Source organism: Megachile rotundata, chromosome 9, assembly GCF_050947335.1.
Source record: "Megachile rotundata isolate GNS110a chromosome 9, iyMegRotu1, whole genome shotgun sequence".
Taxonomy (NCBI): domain Eukaryota; kingdom Metazoa; phylum Arthropoda; class Insecta; order Hymenoptera; family Megachilidae; genus Megachile; species Megachile rotundata.
The window spans coordinates 6252278-6270691 of NC_134991.1; the positions used below are offsets into that span (position 1 = coordinate 6252278).

Genomic DNA, 18414 nt, shown 5'->3' on the forward strand with positions numbered 1-18414 from the left:
TACGAAGAGACGCCTCGGGATGAAAAACGACCCATAATTTAAACGTGCCTTATGCAAATGAAATCGTCGAGTAGAATTTGCTTTGCAATTTTTAGTTTCACCGCGTTAACGCGTTTCATTAGGATCGATGGAGGATTATACGTTCACGATGAGTTTTTCGCATCGCGTGATAGCGCGGTGTTTATCATTCGGCTTGCAATCGCGATCGGTAGGTGGCAATGTAAAGAGTAGCACGAATCGGTAAAGCTGTCGTTCCGTCCATGCTTTTTATGGCTTCAATTTTAGAGGTCTTGGCGATTTTCTGTTGGTAACGTGGCTGCACTCGACATCACGGCTCGGCTGCTCGTAAAATATCCCCAGATTCCTCGTGATCCTGTGCCGTCGTCGTATAACAACTAAAGACGGCCCGATGCAGCCGGGTGATTTCAGCCTAAGCCACCGATTTGGCCTCCTGATCTTTCGGATGACACCTATCTCCTTCGGTTCATCCGATGCTGTCGGTTTCCTTTTCGAACTTACGTTCCGTTGACGTGTCATTATTATTACAAGAGAAATTAGATGATCTACTACTATACCATCTTAAATACTTAAACTTCTTCAAATAAATTTTCGCACTAATCGAGCACATCAATTTATATCTCTAAATTTTTTGCAAGTTTTGCCTTCCACTAAACAACAGTCAATATGTCGATTCTCTTTAGCTATTTATATTCTTATCAATTGTGTTGTTAATAATAATAAAATATATGGAAGTGGTACAGTTCAATTTTGAAGATTTATAATTCCTCCAACTCCTTCGCGCATGCGTTGACCGCAGAGCTAACAGGTAGCAAGAAAATGTGGGAACAGCGATTTGGAGAGTCACTGCCCAAAACGATATCCTTCGGCGATATTTACCAATTGCACGAATTTTCGTTATTGCAATAAATGAACAGGTAGTGGCAGAAGAGCAATCGGTCAGCAGAGCTCAGTTGGTAGTCCGATAATTGACGTTCTCGTGTGACGCGCGTCGGAACGTTCCTAATAACACGTCGAAGAGAGCTAGTAACCATTCCCGGTCGGACGGCACAGTGCGCGTTAGCGATTGAATCGATTTATCAATCATAAGTTATCGAGACCGACGATCGTATCCGATCAATCTGCTCGACACTAAGTTACGCGCTGGTCTCTCCTCGTATTACATATTTCTGCGCGTACACTCGGATGCAACGCGGCTTCAATTATGCGAATCGCTTTTAAACTTAAAATTCTTCGATTCACGTTTAAAAATTTTTTCATTTTCAAGTTTGCAGATTTCAAAATTTCTAAATTTCTAAATGTCAAGGTACTCAAATTCCAAGGTCCTGAAATCCCAAGGTCCCCATATTCCAAGGTCCCCAAATCCCAAGATCCCCAAATTCCAAGGACACCAAATTCCAAGGTCCTCAAATCTCAAGGTCCTCAAATTCCAAGGTTCCCAAATTGCAAGGTCCTCAAATTCCAAAGTTCTCAAATCCCATGGTCCCTAAATTCCAACGTCCCCAAATCCCAAAGTCCCCAAATCTCAAGGTCCCCAAATCCCAAGGTCCCAAATCCCAAGGTCTTCAAATTCCAAGGTCCCCAAATCCCAAGGTCCCCAAATCCCAAGGTCCCAAATCCCAAAATCCCCAAATTCCAAGCTTCCAAAACTATCGCCCCAATCCCAAATTTTCAAATAACCAAAAATCCCTAAAATCCAGCGAACACAATTACCCTCGGTTGTTAAATTTTTCGGAATTAACCCAGATTTGTTGCTGACTGTACCAGCGCACACACGCTTACGCCTTTCTCGCGAGATACAAGATGGCGATCGCGCGAATCAATGAATCGGGATCGCGTCACGTAACGCGAAGAAATTATCGTACATCCTGTTCGACCGAACGAAACATCGCGATCCCGGCGCACGAGGCTGGTAAATGGGATCGTTATTGATATGCCGATCGATAAACTATTTCTCTCCTCCTAGGTCGCGCGCTGATCGAAGATAATTCCTGATCCTTGCTTTCCGTGTAAAAACATGTTCTGTCCAGCCTGTCGATTAACTTGACAGGGATTATTTTGTGTAGTCGATTCGCGAGATACAGAAATTTAATGAATACGTTATTCCTTTAATTTCATATTTGACGTGCGAGGTATGATACGTATCGTTCTATTCAATCAATATGTTTTTCATATCATGTGTTATCTACACTGGACGTCTCCTTACATGGTTCTGAACGGCGTTGCACTACAGAGATGGAAAATAAGTAAATCGAAAATAATTTTGAATATGGTTATGAATTTTATTTAAACCTTATATTTTGATGACTCATACCTCTGTTGTGCTCGTTTTTACTCTAATTTTTATTGACCTAACATTTCAACCTTCTTTGTCTGTTTTAATATAGTAATTGTGATTAGTTAGCTCTGACGTATCTGACAAATTATAGTGCAAAGTTCTATATTTCCTGGTTCGTAAATTTGAAGATTCCCAAACACTCAAATCTGAAGATTCAAGTACTAGTAAATGTGAAGACGAAGTTTAAGGTTGTACACTTGGAATTTCGAAATTTGTGTTTCCAAATTTGCAACTACTGATGTTCGAAGACATTAAACTACCGAGACAAGTTATATTTGCGTTTCGGTGTGCAATAAACCGAAAATCGCGAGAGGAGGGCGATCTGGAGCTAGAAACAGAGACGAAATGGAGCGTGGACCGTTCTGTAGTTGTTACCGGTACCAGCGTGGATGCAACACTTTGGTTAAGTCGGTTGCAAAGCGGACGTTTCGCAGATCAAAACTAAGATTGCTGGCCGAAACTCAATCGTAAGTTAGAAACGCGGCGTATAATTAGCGTGACTATTGCAACCGATATCCTGCCGTGTGGTTTGACTCTGCATCGCAGCAGCTAATTGACTGTTGAAAGGTGGTTTCGCGGGATCGATTCGCCATGGAGTTTCCACAGATGCCACGGAAGATGGTATTAACATGACACCGATAATTTACTCAGCGATTGTAACTAATTGGGGTTAATTAGACGCATCATACGTGCTCGACCATTGATATTTCATTAATAGCCAAAGCATTCAGGAGATTATTTACCATTCTGAATGTAGCCTAAGGAGATTGCAGGAAATGAAGATATTAAGTCTAAGATATAGAACAGTATAGCAGCTACGTGTCATTTACTGCTCTTTTAATTCGATTTTAAAATCTATTTACCGCAAACATGATATCTATATAATAGAGAACTGATGTATTCACAAGAACACAAAATCTTGTTAAGATTTCTGAAAAGGTAAAATAGTCACTCGATTCTTGCAATCCTAAAGTCGAACAATTTCATAGACAAAGAACAGTTTCATATTCAAAAATAATATACAGTGAAGTGCATAAAAATTGAATACAATTGGTAGACAGTAAAGATGTTCGATCACCAGAACAGGATTTTAGGTACGTTTTGGTAGAGCGAAACCGTGTAAGCAGGAAAGACGAGAGAGAGAGGAAAAAGGTGGGCAGACAGGTTACTAAACTATGCTCCAACTAATTACGGAAGTTCTGGAAGAGTCAGTAAAACCATTACCCGGATGATATTTATAAAGTCTAACTATCCGCCAAGGGTCTGTTCTTTTTGCCTCGTTGTTCCTCAACGCGAGTTAGTGATCGGTGAAAGTTCCCGTTCATCTAATACGAGCTGTCCAAAGCATCAAAAACTTTCCTACCAGCGTCTCTTTAGTACCTAACCGTCTCCATTTCTGAGCTTTCTACATATCTCTCTCTAACTGGAATTTATTACTAAAATACTTTACCTTTAACTTTTTAAGATTTATAAAATGTTTGTCTGATGTCAAACACTTATTTTGTACTGGTACTATTTTAATAAATAGCGTACTTTAATATAGTGTAAACGAATTTATTTGGCTATCTTAGGATTATGCACATTTGTGAATAATTTGAGATGTTATGGAGAGGTTGAATATTTGTGGGGTTAATGTAGTCTTTATAAATCGAAGATTGAGTTTTGCCTAGACCTATATGGAAGTTTAGTGATTTGGAGGTCTAACAATTTTCAGATCTAGAAATTTGGAGATATCTGAATTTGATAATCTACTAGAAAGAGGACGTATTTAGAAATCCAAGAAATTGATACTTCAATTATCACCGCAAAATTATCTAACTTTCCTGATAATCTGATTCTCAATATCTCACCGTGTCTCGACCCCTCTCGAAGTTCGATCCCAAAGTACTAGCGCAAAATGCTTCCTGAACCGTTCTCAGTTTCTATACGTCTTTATGGATTAACGCACAGAATATATAGATGGTAAAAATCCGCGCGGGAATTCCGAGCACATACCTGGGACCCAATACCGCGGGACGATTCCTCAGGATCGAGAAGAACACGCACGCGTCGACGGACAGACAGAAAAGGGGATGACGATGGATCGAGCGGAATCCGCAGGTTCCGCGAATCGACTGGACGCGTCGAATCATTTAGCAGGCTGTTCCACGCGGCACGTTCGACGGATCGAACCGTACGAGGATCAACGAAATTCCGCAATAGGACGAGCGATGCGACAAGAAGCTCTCTCGTAACCGGCCTGCCTTTTAATCGGACCCCGGGAACGGTGGAATGCCGGATTAATGAGTCTGCTAGCTCCTTCGATACACGTCCGCTGACCGGTCGAACGTGTCGACAACGAGCAACAACGTGGTGGATTAAAAAACGACTAACGACAAGGAAAATTGCGCGGAACATGGTGGATCGAGATCGATGTGCTGTACTTTTATCTCCTGGCTAATAAAGAAACGCTCTTCGTGGTCGCGTACTGTTTGTTCACATGGGTGGCTTGTCGAGGTGGTCCGACGTTGAAGTTACGCGAAGTTCCGGTATGTAAACACGCTGACTTCTATTTGTTGTTGCTAACGAGGTTAGCACCGCTGGTGATGTGCAGAATATATCAAGATTTTTGAGAGAGACATAATTAGAATTTTGGTTAAGTTTTCAACATATTATGCTGCAATTATATTTTTGTTATAATTAGCAGTATCATGTATTAGGACATTTCTTGTAACACGTGAAGGATTCAAAGAACTCATAGGGACTCATTCATGTCTTAACAATTTAATCCTGTCACAAGAGGTCTAGAGTCAGTTTGGAGTGTCCTGATTTTACTTAAGCAACCATATTTGACAAACATGTGAATAAAGTATGTACCACGTACCTCATCCACGTGTCTCCCTTTCTCATATCTTTCTGCACCTTATCTGGAGTGTGAGAGTTGAAGATATGAGTAAATCTTTGCACGCGATCTTGGATGGCTGGCGACGAATTCACGCGACAGCGTTGTTTATATCTTACGAGAAGAAGAGACAAGTCGACTCGCAGCCGGACAGTCCGCGGGATCGGTGAAATCAAAGGACTATAAGGTATAAGACAGCTTGCCGGCCAACCTGTGCCAGCGGAGAATAACGATTCTTTCGGCCTTGCCAAACAGGAATACGCGCTACCTCCTTTTCTCCGCGTCCATCCTCGTTCCTTCTCTATCTCCCAACTCCGGTGGATCGTTGTGCAGCGTAGGTCGCCGATGCGTGGACGGGCTTCGGATAGCTTGTCACCGCAGTAGCCCCAAAGTAAATGCGCTCCTCTTATTATTCGGACAGAAGATTTAAGCGCAGCTCGCTCGCACATGAGTTATGCTCAAAAATTGAGGTTACCCCAGGCCCAGGACTGCCAAGCCACCGAGAGCTACCTTCGAGTCCCTCTTCCACTTTTATCCCTTCCTACTTCTTCCCGTCATTCCTCTCTTTCTCTTTCTTTCTTTCTTCTCGGAGCCGTCTTGATCCTTCGTCCTTTCCCGCGAACCCCTCTCTCTTTCTCTGTCTCTCCTCGCGAGGTACCTTGCGAGGTACCTCTCTCCTTGCTTTTGTTTCGACGATATATTTTCTCTTCGCATCGGGAGAGATCGTTCGTTCGCCCGTTCCCTCGTCCTTGTCGCTCTTTCATCCATCTCTCTTCGGTGTTCCCTCCGAAACGGTCCAAGAATCGTTTCTCCCCGGGAATTCGTAGATTATAATAAATGCGTATGCAGTAGCCGGAGGTATAGTTCTCCCGTTTTCTTCTTCTTCTTATTCCTCCACGTCCTTGTCTGTTGTCTTCTCCTCTGCCTTGTCGACCGTTTCCTTTTCGTCGTCCGCTTTTCTCTCCTTCCTTCCTAGCGAGACCTCCTTGTCCCTCCTTCTCGACGGCGGTGGCTTCCGATATACGCCGCTCCGAGGAACGACGGCACCGATGGCATGAAATAATTCAATCGAATCGCTCGCAGCCTGGCTCGTTCTCGAGATGAAGTACCGCGAACCCAGGCCCAGCCTGATAGCCCATCGCCGTGCATTGTTTAGCTCTTTCGAATTGCCTGTCGGCTGACACTGTACAACGCGATTTTCACCGTACTTCTGCATCGACAAATGCAAATATTCTCCTCCGTTTTCTCCTTCTTCGCATTTCTTCGGTAATTCATTAATGTTAATCAATCGTTTCTTCGACGTTTCGGTCAGTCTGAGAAATTTCTTAGGTCTCTGTTCCAATTTCACACAAGTTCTAATTCTCGAAGTTGTAAGGTTTTGATGTTACAACGTCTCAATGTCTCACTATTTGAAACTCAATATCTAAGACTCAATGTATCGATCTCAGTGGCTCAGCTTCAATATCTTAGTCTGTATTAGTCTCAATGTATCCTCAATCAGTTTTAATATTGCCTCAGTGTCTGAATTAAAGTCTCAAAATCTGAGAGTCTTAATATCTCAAAGTTCTCTAATAAGTTCTATCGTTTGACTAAACAGAGGCTGTTAAGAAAATTGGAAACATTTCGCTGTACGATGTGCATAACTCCTCAAATTGTTGGCAGCGTAATCGAGTAAAAAGACGTATCGTAACAGGAGCGATTTGAGAATGCGCTTTCTCGAGCATTCGTATCAGCCATTGGATACGCGTCGTTCTATTAAATATTCAATGATCGCCGACTATCGGTATCCCGTGCAAGCAAAGCGCGTTTCAACAAGTTCCAACGCGGGGCTATATTTCAGCTGCACGAGGTAACAAGCTAATCGATGCGTCTGAGTTATACGCAGTCTATCCTATTTACCAACTATTTATCTCGTTAACCGGTGGCGACCGCTTGAACCGTGCACGCACGATATTTAAAAGCGGCATTTCCCGCCGTAATCCAGCGTCGTCCGTTGGACAAGGTTCGACGTTTCAACGGTTCGTTACTATCCGACGATTTCGATATTTAATATCGAGCACGGGTCGTATAACGTGATAAGCGTCCACGCAACGTAAGTTTCGTCCAGCGTTAAGTAACGAGATAATCAACGGTCCATGGGGTCTCTAAGGGGACTCGTACAACCCAGGGTATTTATCTCGTTACTCGTGCACGGGAGTATTTAAAGACGACACACGAGCCGCTCCTACATCGAATCTAATTAAGGTCGTCTATGCAGATGCATAGAAAACGAGCGGTTCCAAGTGCGTACACGTAGCACCGGGCCCCGATACGTGCGCGTTCGTACGAACCGATACAGGTAATTATTCACTGGCCATGTTAAATGTCCGCGTACCTAGTCGCAAAACTGTTGCGTAATGTATCATGAGAGCACTGCAAATACCAGCCACTCTAACGCGTTGCGATCGAATCGAAATTAATCGGTGCTCCGAACCGGTTACGAAACCGTTGTGTCTATTAACGCTGAGATACGTGCGAAACGTCAACGAATTCAGATTTACGAGCGGACAGATCTCCCCTCCTAACGCTTCATCCCCCAGTTTTTTTCTTCGCTGACAGATGGTTTATTGCCTTAGAACTTCGATTTTTTCACTGTACGAACTTATACGTAATCTAGGGACGAGCGTGGGCTCGATACAAGTACTGGTAGTGTTAGGGATACTCGTCGTGTGAGAAATTTTTATAATTACCGATTTATAAATTACGAGGTTTCCAACTTCATGAGATCAAATAGTAATCTAAATCAAATTGTAAAATTTTTTAATTTTTAAATTCTTGAGTTGAATTCCTTACTGAGACTTTTAGATTTCCAGTTCTCCAAATCTCTAAAGTTCTTTGTTTGAGAGGTTATTAGAGGACTTATCCCAAAAAAATTTGAGTTATGTCAATAATACTTTGGCTTAATGACTCAGCTCTCATCCAGTTGGAATCCCGGTTTATTGTCCCCATCATAAGTCTAGAAGAAATTGTTCCCATATCTTAAGACACTCTCCAAAATATGTACTTCTGTAGATACCAAAGAAAGTCGAAGACTCGTAGTTTCACATTCTTGGAATTATTTGATTAACTAGTTCAATTATATTTGGGGTACGTTAATATCGGGGTATAAAAAAAGAATATAGAATAGTGTAGATGCAACGGTGGTTGATGTAAACGGTGAAGCAGAGTCCGGCATTCGCGCGCCAGAGAGTTTTTAATTTCCCGCAAAATAGAATCTTTCTCGCGCTCTAGCTACGGTCCACGCCCATCTCTTGTCCCACGCAGTGATAAAGCAAATAAAGCCGCTCGCGCCGCGCCACAATAAACCCCCGCTCGAAATCGCGTAATTTAAATAAATTTACATCCGTTTGTACGCGAATAAATTTCACTTCGTTCTTGGTCCTCTTTCCCCACCCCTGGTTTACCCGTTGTCCCATTCTCCCTTTCTCTTTCGATCCCGCTTCTCTCCCTCTTGCTCGTTCGCCACGATTTCACCGTGCTCGTCGTCGTTTCTCTTATCGTGTCCTGTGGTTGTCTGCCTACCGTCATTCCCGTCCCCCATTGGTCGGCGAAATCATTTTGGCAAGCCGGCCCCTGCGGTTTCTCCTTTTCCACCGTCGATGAATAATCAAAAAGGGGTGTCTTCCAGCAAAATTCCGCGCCGTTGATAACGACGCTGTAGCTTGAATGGCCCTGCACAGCCCCGAGACCTCCACAATAAGTGTATTCAAACGAAATTTCGCTGATCGCGAGGGTGCCACAATACCAGCGCTTCTTGTCTTCTTTCGAATGCTGCTTATTAACACGTTAAAAGGTACTGGGAAAATGGCCATGTGTTGTTTAAACAGCTGTTTAATTTTTTTTTCTATATAGAATTAATGTAACACGATTGGGCTATATAATACGATAGTCTAATGCAAGGTGATGCAACGTCTGGTGACTCAACGGTGTTAATTTAGCTTGTGGTAAGCTAAACGTGTAATAACTCGAGGTAACATGTGATAATTCAATTCAATTGTGGTAATGCATCGCGTCGTGATCCAACATGTAGTAATACAACACATGGTGTTCTATCACTTGGTGATCCAGCGCATGATAATACTCGTGGTGGTTCATCGTGGTAAATCAACGCGTGGTAATCTAATATGAAGTAATATAACACGTTGTGATGCAGCGTATGGCAATATATCTCGTGGTGTCCCATCACGTGGTGATCCAGCACGTATTAACATAAGTTGTAGTCCATTGTTTGGTAGTTGTATAGTGATTTAGTATATTGTCATCCAACATATGATGATCTATATAGTGATTCACATGGTAACATAACGCTTGATGTTTCACAGTGATGGTGAAACCTTGATGGTGATCCAACGCATGGTACAACTCGTGATGCATGGTAATACCACTTGTGATGATTCAACACATGGTATTACAACATGAGATAATCCAACGTATGGTAGTACGACACGTGGTAATCCAACGCGTTGTGGTCTAATACGTCATAATGCAATAATTCAACGTATTACAGCACATAAACTACGACGTAAGATGTAACTACACCTGTGACGTAACGTAAAACAGTGAGATTACTCTTAAGAATATTAAATTTATCGATCTGTAATAACTCGATAATATTCGACGCGTAACGATTAGTATTTAAGCCACTCAAACGATATCTGCATATCGCCGCTCTTTGAAAGGATCGACCGATTGAGATGCGATCTCGCAGTATCACCGACCGATTTTTTTCAAAACCCCGAGGATCGATAACGAAAGAATAAAGTCGGCGTCATTTGTGACGAATATTTAAAATCTCGAGGATTGAAGAAATGTAATTTCTTCGACCGCAGGGTTGTCGTGCAAGTCATTAATAAATGAGACGATCAAGGTTCTTTCGATACGATGCTCAATCGAAGATAAACCGTGCTATAATTAAAACCTGACTCATCGGTCGAATCGCATAAACCCTTTGAAAAACAAATATCAAAGCGACGACGAATCGATTAAAGGGCGCAATTAACCGGTCTTTGTACCAGGTCTTTTCAACGAGCTGTTTGCGAAACAGTGACGCGCGCGCATCGAATAAAGCGGCTCTTAACGAACGGACTTCTTGAAAAAAAGAGACGAAGGAACCCATTCGTCCGGATGGTCCCGTTACGATGAGTCTCGTCCTCGCCGTGCCAATCATTAGCGTATTTTCCTTCTCTTTTTTCTTCCTCGTCCTTCCGTTTATTCTCCCCTCGACGATCCTTGCGAGCATTCGCCTCGTACACGTTTTAGTGCTCTTTTGTCGGTATCTTTTGCGGCCCCTCGTCGTTTCTTTAAATCTCTCGCTGCATTTGCTGCATTAACGCGTTACTTCACCGTACAGATTCACCGGCGGATTTCTCGCCGCCAGGCTAAAGTGCCGCTTCAACGGCAGACAAACTTTTAACGATCGAACAGACGAATACAAAATGGTCTTTCCTCGTATGCCTACTGCCTCGCTTCACCTTGCACGCCGATCATTTGTAATGCATTAAAAGCATGCTTGCGTATTTGTCGGATCGACGTTCAACAAAGTCACCGCTGTAACGTTTTTCATCGTCGCTCGATTACGAATCACGTGAAATTCCTCGGGCTCCGAGGTGTCAATTAACCAACGCTCGAATATTAAAACAGCGATACCGAGACGGCTCGTTTCGCCGAAAGATCACCGTCGCAATAAACCTAGCGACACGAGGTTCCTCCGTTTAATTCGAGCCGATGTTTCGTCGCTCGAGTACGCTCGAACAGGGAGCGGCAACGAGCAGGAGGGTCGCGCACAAAAGGAACGGAAACGAGGCAGGAATCAGCGTTAGAAGGAGCTCCCCGTCGGCGAGGACATAAACTCCAAACGCTTCTGATCGTATCGAGGCAACATCGGGCCCCGAACTCTATACTTCGCGACAGTTCAGATAAGAAACATTATTTACAGCGAAAACTGTCTCTCCGAGGGTGGCACTAAAACAGACAGCCAACGCGCGCCGCTCTTTGGAAACCCTCCCATTCTATCCGTAGACTGCATTGTGTCTGTCTGGTCGAACGTTAGACGCCAGACGTAGACGGCAACCGTCTTCTGTTCCTCCGAGCAGAGTCGCGAGCGGAAAGAGCCCAGTCAACGCGGAATCAATGAAGACCGGGGATGATATACGGCGAGTAGACGCCGGATAGCGCTCGCTCTTTCTGTTAACCCTCTCGTGACGTGTTCGAACGTCGACGGGGGATGTAATAAAGCCGATAATAACACCGACCCACGGATATTTAGTGCTAGCTGTAAATCTTCCCGCAAATCGACGCTGCTGCTCCGTCTATGGCATACATTACTACCGTACACTTTGATGCAGCCACTTCCTTAATTCTTTCTTCATTCATTTTTCAAACGAGAGATCATCTGGGGTAATACACTTCACATCACGTATACTCAATCATGTGACGTTGCGTAAAATCATGACAATTTGGTACGTGATCTATGGAGAGAATTTTTCTTAAATAGCTTGGGCGAATCTGTTCAGTTTTGCAAATGACGAACAGTGAGTTAAGATGAGAAGTGTTTAGATTAAAATTTCTTTGAACTTTCTCTACATTCTAGATCTACTTAGTTCTTCATAGATTCTACGTTCTCCCAAATTTAAAAGGTTCTAGTAAAATGTCCCTCTCCCTCCATGTTAACCAAAGGAAACCTACGTTGCACTCGAGTGTACCATTCCTTCGCCATAAGCTGACGTGCTTCTCGAGCGTGTAAAATAGACGTAAAACACCGCGGGAGCGCATCTCAACAATACAGTCAGCTAAAAATGAAAAGTCGCCTCGAGCTCGCTCTATGATTTTGTTCTCTCGAAGCAATCGTTATTTTCCTCGAATAATATTTGAATAACTCAGAGGAGGAATTCAAAGTTTCATGGTTATCGAATAATTGACCGGTTCCAAATGGATAATTCTCAAGGTGGGCGGACACTAGGAGACGCGCCAAAACGGGGAATATTTGATCGTTTCGAAAGCGTGCGACTCGCAGCGGGGCTAGATTCTTCAAATTTTCGTGAAAGGACGTCGCTGGTTGCCGAAACGCCGGGATATTAGCGGTCCCATTAGCGATGACATTCAGATATCCATTAAACGCGCCAGATAAGCATACATTATGCAAATAGGATCCCGTCGTACACTCAACTCGTTAATACAATTTATAGTCGGCGCGTCGTTTAACCAAATGGAGAGTCGCTTTTATTTTACGCGGCCCACGATTAACCGTGTACGATGGTGATCCTTCTCGCAGGATGGCCGGCTCGAGGATAAGAGCAGGCTGACGAAGCAAAAACCAGGATCGATATTGAGAGACGGACGGAGATAAATACTAAATCACCGGTAGAATTAGCTGTATGTTCGTCAGTCGGACCGGAATAAATGAAATCATTCAACGCATGTTACCTCCTCGATATCCTCGAAAACATTGTACATTCGGGTAATTTGCACAAATTAACTTGTGCAATCTGTACAGGCGTGAATAGAAATTTGAAGATAAGGTTATGGTTAATTTACATGGAGTTGGCGTAAGTGTGTAAACAGATGTTTGAAACATGATTTTTTTTTTAATTCTTCCTTCGATATTCTGTAAATGGCGTCTCATTATTTTGAAATTATACGAGGTATGGAAACGTAGGAATAACTTCTGTCTTTCGTCAAGAACCTCTATATATCAGATAATCATTAGGAACCAGATTTTTCAATTAATTCAGCAAATACTGTATCTTATCTACGTTACGAAAGGTTCAAATTAATTGAATCGTTGTGGAAAGTCAACTTTTGTGTCACGTTTATGCTTCTTAATTTCACAAAGCTGACAAAATTAATTCAGTATTTTACAGTTTACTTTTATAACTTAGAATGACTGATATTCTCCGGATCTCGCGCGAGCAAAATTACCCTTTAATTAAACTGAAAATTGGAATAGAATTATGACCTACTTGTTTAAGAACTGCAATTGTTTAATTTGCGCAAATTACCTAGAACTATCGCTGACTGTATTGTACGATTCCTCGAAAGAAACTCGACGCTGCCTTTCGACCAACTCGCTCTAACAATATAATTACGAGCAGCAGTTATGCGATACTCATGACCCAGAACTTAACGACTGTCGTCCAGACGCATTTAAGTGGCTAAAAGATGGCCTCCGCGTTGACGTACGTGTTCCAATTCGACCACGGTGGAAACTTGCATTCGACGTTAAAGATCTAATCGCCATAGGAAAATGTGGAAATCGCTGTCACGATTATTTCGTTCGAGTCGCAGTAAACAATAGATCGTGAACGATAGATCAGCTACTAGAGCAATAACATTGCGAAATTTTTTTGTGCACGTGCACTCTATTGCGTCGGGTTGATTAACTACCAGAGCAGTTTAATATTTTGTACGTAGAAGCTGAAGTTTACAAAGTTTGGATTCTTCTTGGTTTTCTTAACTGCAACGGTGCCTCAGGGAAGTTTCCGCGGTGAACGTCGCGAAAAATAAAAGCGATTTTGCGTAATTATCGGAAAATACTTTTCTACCTCCTCTGGCTTTGACGCGCTGCTCGGTGCCTTAAAATGTCCCGGTAACTTTGTCGATCATGGGGAAAGCGTATTCTTTCGTGCGGCGGTTGCTCCAGACAGTCGCAACGGAGACGTCGATGATGGATGGCAGTCAGACCGAGAACGATTTGTCTCCCGCGACCTAGGAAATGTGGGAATGCAAACAACGATCGCGCAGGTCGTGAAAGTTTCTTCAAAGGCCAAACGTCGGTCCCAAAGCGACGCCGAGTGACGCCAACAGCGCACGTGGCTAGCGTGGTACCCACATACCCATTTCGACGTTACAAATTGATTAGTGCCATATAGCTTAAAGTCACTCTCAATTCCAATATTTTACACCTTTTTATACTATCATACTTCTCCTCCTACAAACTTATCGACGATAATCTGTATTGCAATTAATACCACAAAGGTATTACAAATTACATTAATATAAAAGGTATTATAAATTACATAATACTAATGTGAATTGAAAACAGAACGGTCTAATGAACGACGTCAATTTATTATATGAAACTCAACATTGATTTGTCGCAGTTATAAAGCACTCGTATATATTCAATTTATTTACACAAGAAATAATGCACATATCCTCACACAGGTACTCTGATCTGATCTTAAAGTATGTAAAATTATAATAGTTGAACAGATTTGACTCTCTTAAGAATTTAATCAAAAACGTGAATCAGTTAAAAAGGGGTAGGAAGATGTCGTACGTAGTGATTTGTTGATTCTCGAGTGGATAGGCGTTAATTAAATGGAAGACTCGATGCTCGAGCTTCGGTCAAAGTCAAGTGTCTGCCATGGTGCGGTCGTATCGTGTGTGTACATTTGCGTTTGTCGTGTTTCACGACAGAAATTTCCGTGGATGGTACCCACGAGAAGGGTAACGGTAACGGAAATGCTAATGTGACGGCCGGCTCCAGGAAATACCTAAGCAAAGGAGCGACACCAACGACGACAAAGACGCGCAAGCCCGGGGATATCTCGTGGCGCTGAGCTTGTGTCTTCATCCCCTGGCGCTTCTTGCATCCTCGTGCAAAGTGGATGCGGTGAATCACGATGAAAGGGCGTCCGGTCATCGAGTTTGGACGACAGCCTGTTGTGTATGCATGTATATTACCAGACTCGAAGAAACTTGAAAGTACCTTCACGACGAATTATTATTACGCATTTTAAACTTCGTGAGCACTGCGAGCTTAAGAACTTTTTAAAAATTAAGACGCTTTTATTAATTATTTGCTTTCTCGATTTTCGTTGGACGGATATGCTGTACTTTACTACTTATTATTCTATTTTTGCTATTTCGCTATTTTGCAATTTTATTATTTTTACTATTTTTGCCATTCTATTATCTTGGTGCTTCACTTCTTCTCTTTGTCCATTCGACTGTTGTGGGTTTCTTTAATTTTATTATATACCCATACTACAATTTTACTGTTTTATTTTTCTATTCTTTCACTATGCTACTATTTACTATTTCATATCTTTACCGTGTTACAATATTAGCGTTCTCTTCCACCCTTCCCATTGTACTAAATTACTAATTCTTTTTATGTAAGTATGTTGTACAGTTATATTATTACAGTATAAGTATGTTATTACTTAAAATATTTCGTCGATTTAATCTTCAGGAGAGATTTAACCCACCCTAATAGCCGCTAAAATCAGAACATTTCTCTTTATAACAGGTTACGAAATCGTTCCGGAATGGGGCGCACGTGAAAACTCGGCACGAAATTTCGTTAGTGTCGTGACGAACATCGAATTTCGATTTACCGCCAGCTAGGAAACCAGCAAACACAGTGGTACCCAGAAAAACGTCCACTTACGTGGAAACGGAGTATCACGGACCTCGATGAAGTCCCGTTTCAACATCAAAGTTCAATCTCACCGCAAAACGACAAAATCGCAGGTTTGACAATAGTCGAAAAATTTCGACGATACAAACTTCTCTGGTAATATAACTACTCATGTATGAATCAAAATTATGCTATTTTGTATCCTATATTAACGCGTATGTTGTATTTTGCGCAGAATAATTAAATGAAAAATAATGATATTTATAGTCAAGTTGTCAATGTGTCTATTTATTCTTTCAGGAGCTGTATTCAGTAATGTTTTCTATAGCATTCTTTTATTTTGTAAATTTTGATATTGTCCTTGGTTATTGCATGCATGACATATTTTAATATTTTGTAGTCATATTTTATAACTTCCTCAGTAGTTGAGTTAATTAAAACTAATCAATCATTGCCACAAAGGTAAGACAAGTAAAACAATGTTTCATATTTAAGGATCAAGATTCAACTAAACATACACTAAACATGTGAGTTAGGCTGGTCATATTAGATGACTAGGTTGCATCACATTGTACGTTCCGTTCAAGAGTGTTATATGTTATATCGCATCTTTTGAGTGTCCATATTTCCTTAACAACTCTGAATGCAAAAAAATATAATATATACAAAAAATTTTGTAAATTTGAAAATATTGCGTAAAGGGGCGAATCGCACCCCCGTCCCGGGCCCAAGAGCAAGTAGGATTGGCGAATTATTATTAAATGCCGTCAAAACAGCGAATTTATTTCGGCGCGGTATCTTATTGATGTAGCACTGGACCGCAAGGTCCGTGGGCCGCGCCGCGGGAGGCAAACGGGCCCCACCGGTACTACAAGGACCATAAATTTCATCGGATCCAATATCATGCCTGTAACTCGTTAAGCTTTTAACCTCGTCCCTTAACGGCATGCCTATCGCCGCGATATTATTTTGATGCCGACCGCCAGATATCAATCAGGCCATTGTTGTTGCTGGCCGATCTCTCGCTCGGTCCTGTCGCTCGCCAACCGCTCCGTATACGTTCGTGAACCACGATTTCCGAGCGTGTGAGTAACCGAGCGGAATCATGAAACGTGTCCTTTGCCGTTACTGAATAATCGAAAACGCTGAGTGCACGTCCGTGTTACATCCGGACGTCTCCGAAACGTCTTCGTGCTAGACAAACGTGAACACCGCCACCTCGTGGTCGACGGAAAACCCTTCGGGACCGAACTACTTCAAGGTCGTTTGCGTTGCTAAATCCCGTAGTTGCTCTATCGATTTCCGGCGATTTTCAATCACGATCAGAAGACGCTGCTACGGTTTCGCGATGGGTTTCGCACCGGAAACTACGGTTAATGGCGATCGGATAGCGGTCTTCGATGTCGATTGGATTCTCGAGGCTGGAAATCTTGAACTTTCAAAGTTTCAGAGTTTCAGGGTCTTAAAGTCCTAGAGTTTCAAAATTACGAACTTCTGAAAATTACAGACTTCTGAAGTTAGGGAGTTTGAAACTGAAATTTCGGAGCCCCGGAATTCGGAAGTCCTAAAGTAAAATTGTAACATTTCAAGGTTAGAGAATTCTAAAGAACCTCAAAGCTTAAAAATTCCAAAACTCTAGAACCCTTAAATTTTTAAAGATAGAACCTTCTAAAGATGGAACCTTCCTGAAGTTCCAAAGTGAAAGTTTCAATACTACCCAAAGTCCAAAAAATCTCAAGCACTCTAGTTCCAACATCCCAAAGTTCTGAAGCCTTAAGAAAAATTCACAAGTCTCCAAATACTCCAAAATTTCAAGTTGAAAAAATCTCCAAATTTCGAAATAACAATACATATATATCTCAAAGCTACTTTGTTTCTTGAAGAATTATTAATCGTCCTAAATTCGGCATATTGGAGAAGCTCTTTCTTCGACGAAACTGTAGAAAGTTGTTCATGAATTAAACATGCAGCACTCGACTTGAAATACTGCATATTTATGCACATTCCATCGGACGAGTGAAATACTCCAGAAAATGTACGACGTTTAAAAAAAGGATTAACTCGGAGAAACGTTCGTAGCGATAATTAGCGAGGTAGATGCATCGAAGTCGTGCTTACGCTTCAGCTGTTGATTCGCTCGATATCGGCCTCTTTTGCGTCTGTTCGTCGCGGCGACGACATCGGGAAGACGGCGTCTCGCGTCGGTATCAACCGTGATTACGGTATCCACGGTATCTTGATTAGTTTCACGGCGTCGTCGCCAAACTTTCGTCGTTAGCTAATTGGCGCCCGCGTGAAACCGCGTTGTTTGCACGAGCAACGGTGTACATATGCCGCGGCGGCCTGACGTGACTTTGTTTTAACACGGCCAGTCGTGTATACCTGCAATCTCCTGTATACGCGTTGCTTCTCTTTCTCTGACTCTCTGATAAACGTGCCGAAGTAAAACTGCAATTTGCTCCCTTGACAAGGACCTCTAAGCGTTCCCACTTTGCGAGCCGAGCCTGCTAATTGCGACCCACCTGTACGAAGGAATTCGCCGGTTTTTCACCACCGCGAAATAATATGATTCTGACAAGATACGTTCGAATTTATGATGTTGATGAATAATTTGTACGTCCTGACGTATGATTTTCATTTCATAGAAATTTTTGGATTCACTGGAATTTTTGGACTCACATTTGGATTGATATACGTTCCTGTATACGTAAATCAGTATACTTCCAAATTTTCATACCACGGAGTTACATATTTAATATCGATAGATCTCCATAG

At 42.2% G+C, this 18414-nt stretch overlaps 1 protein-coding gene across 2 annotated transcripts in view; it reads left to right on the top strand.

Annotated features, from left to right (window-relative positions):
* The window catches only part of LOC100878040 (latrophilin Cirl), an 820007-nt gene that overhangs the window by 334213 nt on the left and 467380 nt on the right, over nucleotides 1–18414 (top strand). For both annotated transcript variants that reach the window (XM_076535691.1, XM_076535692.1), the window contains exon 3: nucleotides 15529–15752. In XM_076535691.1, the coding sequence (XP_076391806.1) occupies nucleotides 15696–15752 (57 nt within the window). In that variant the 5' untranslated portion in view covers nucleotides 15529–15695. The remainder of the gene's footprint in view (nucleotides 1–15528; nucleotides 15753–18414) is intronic.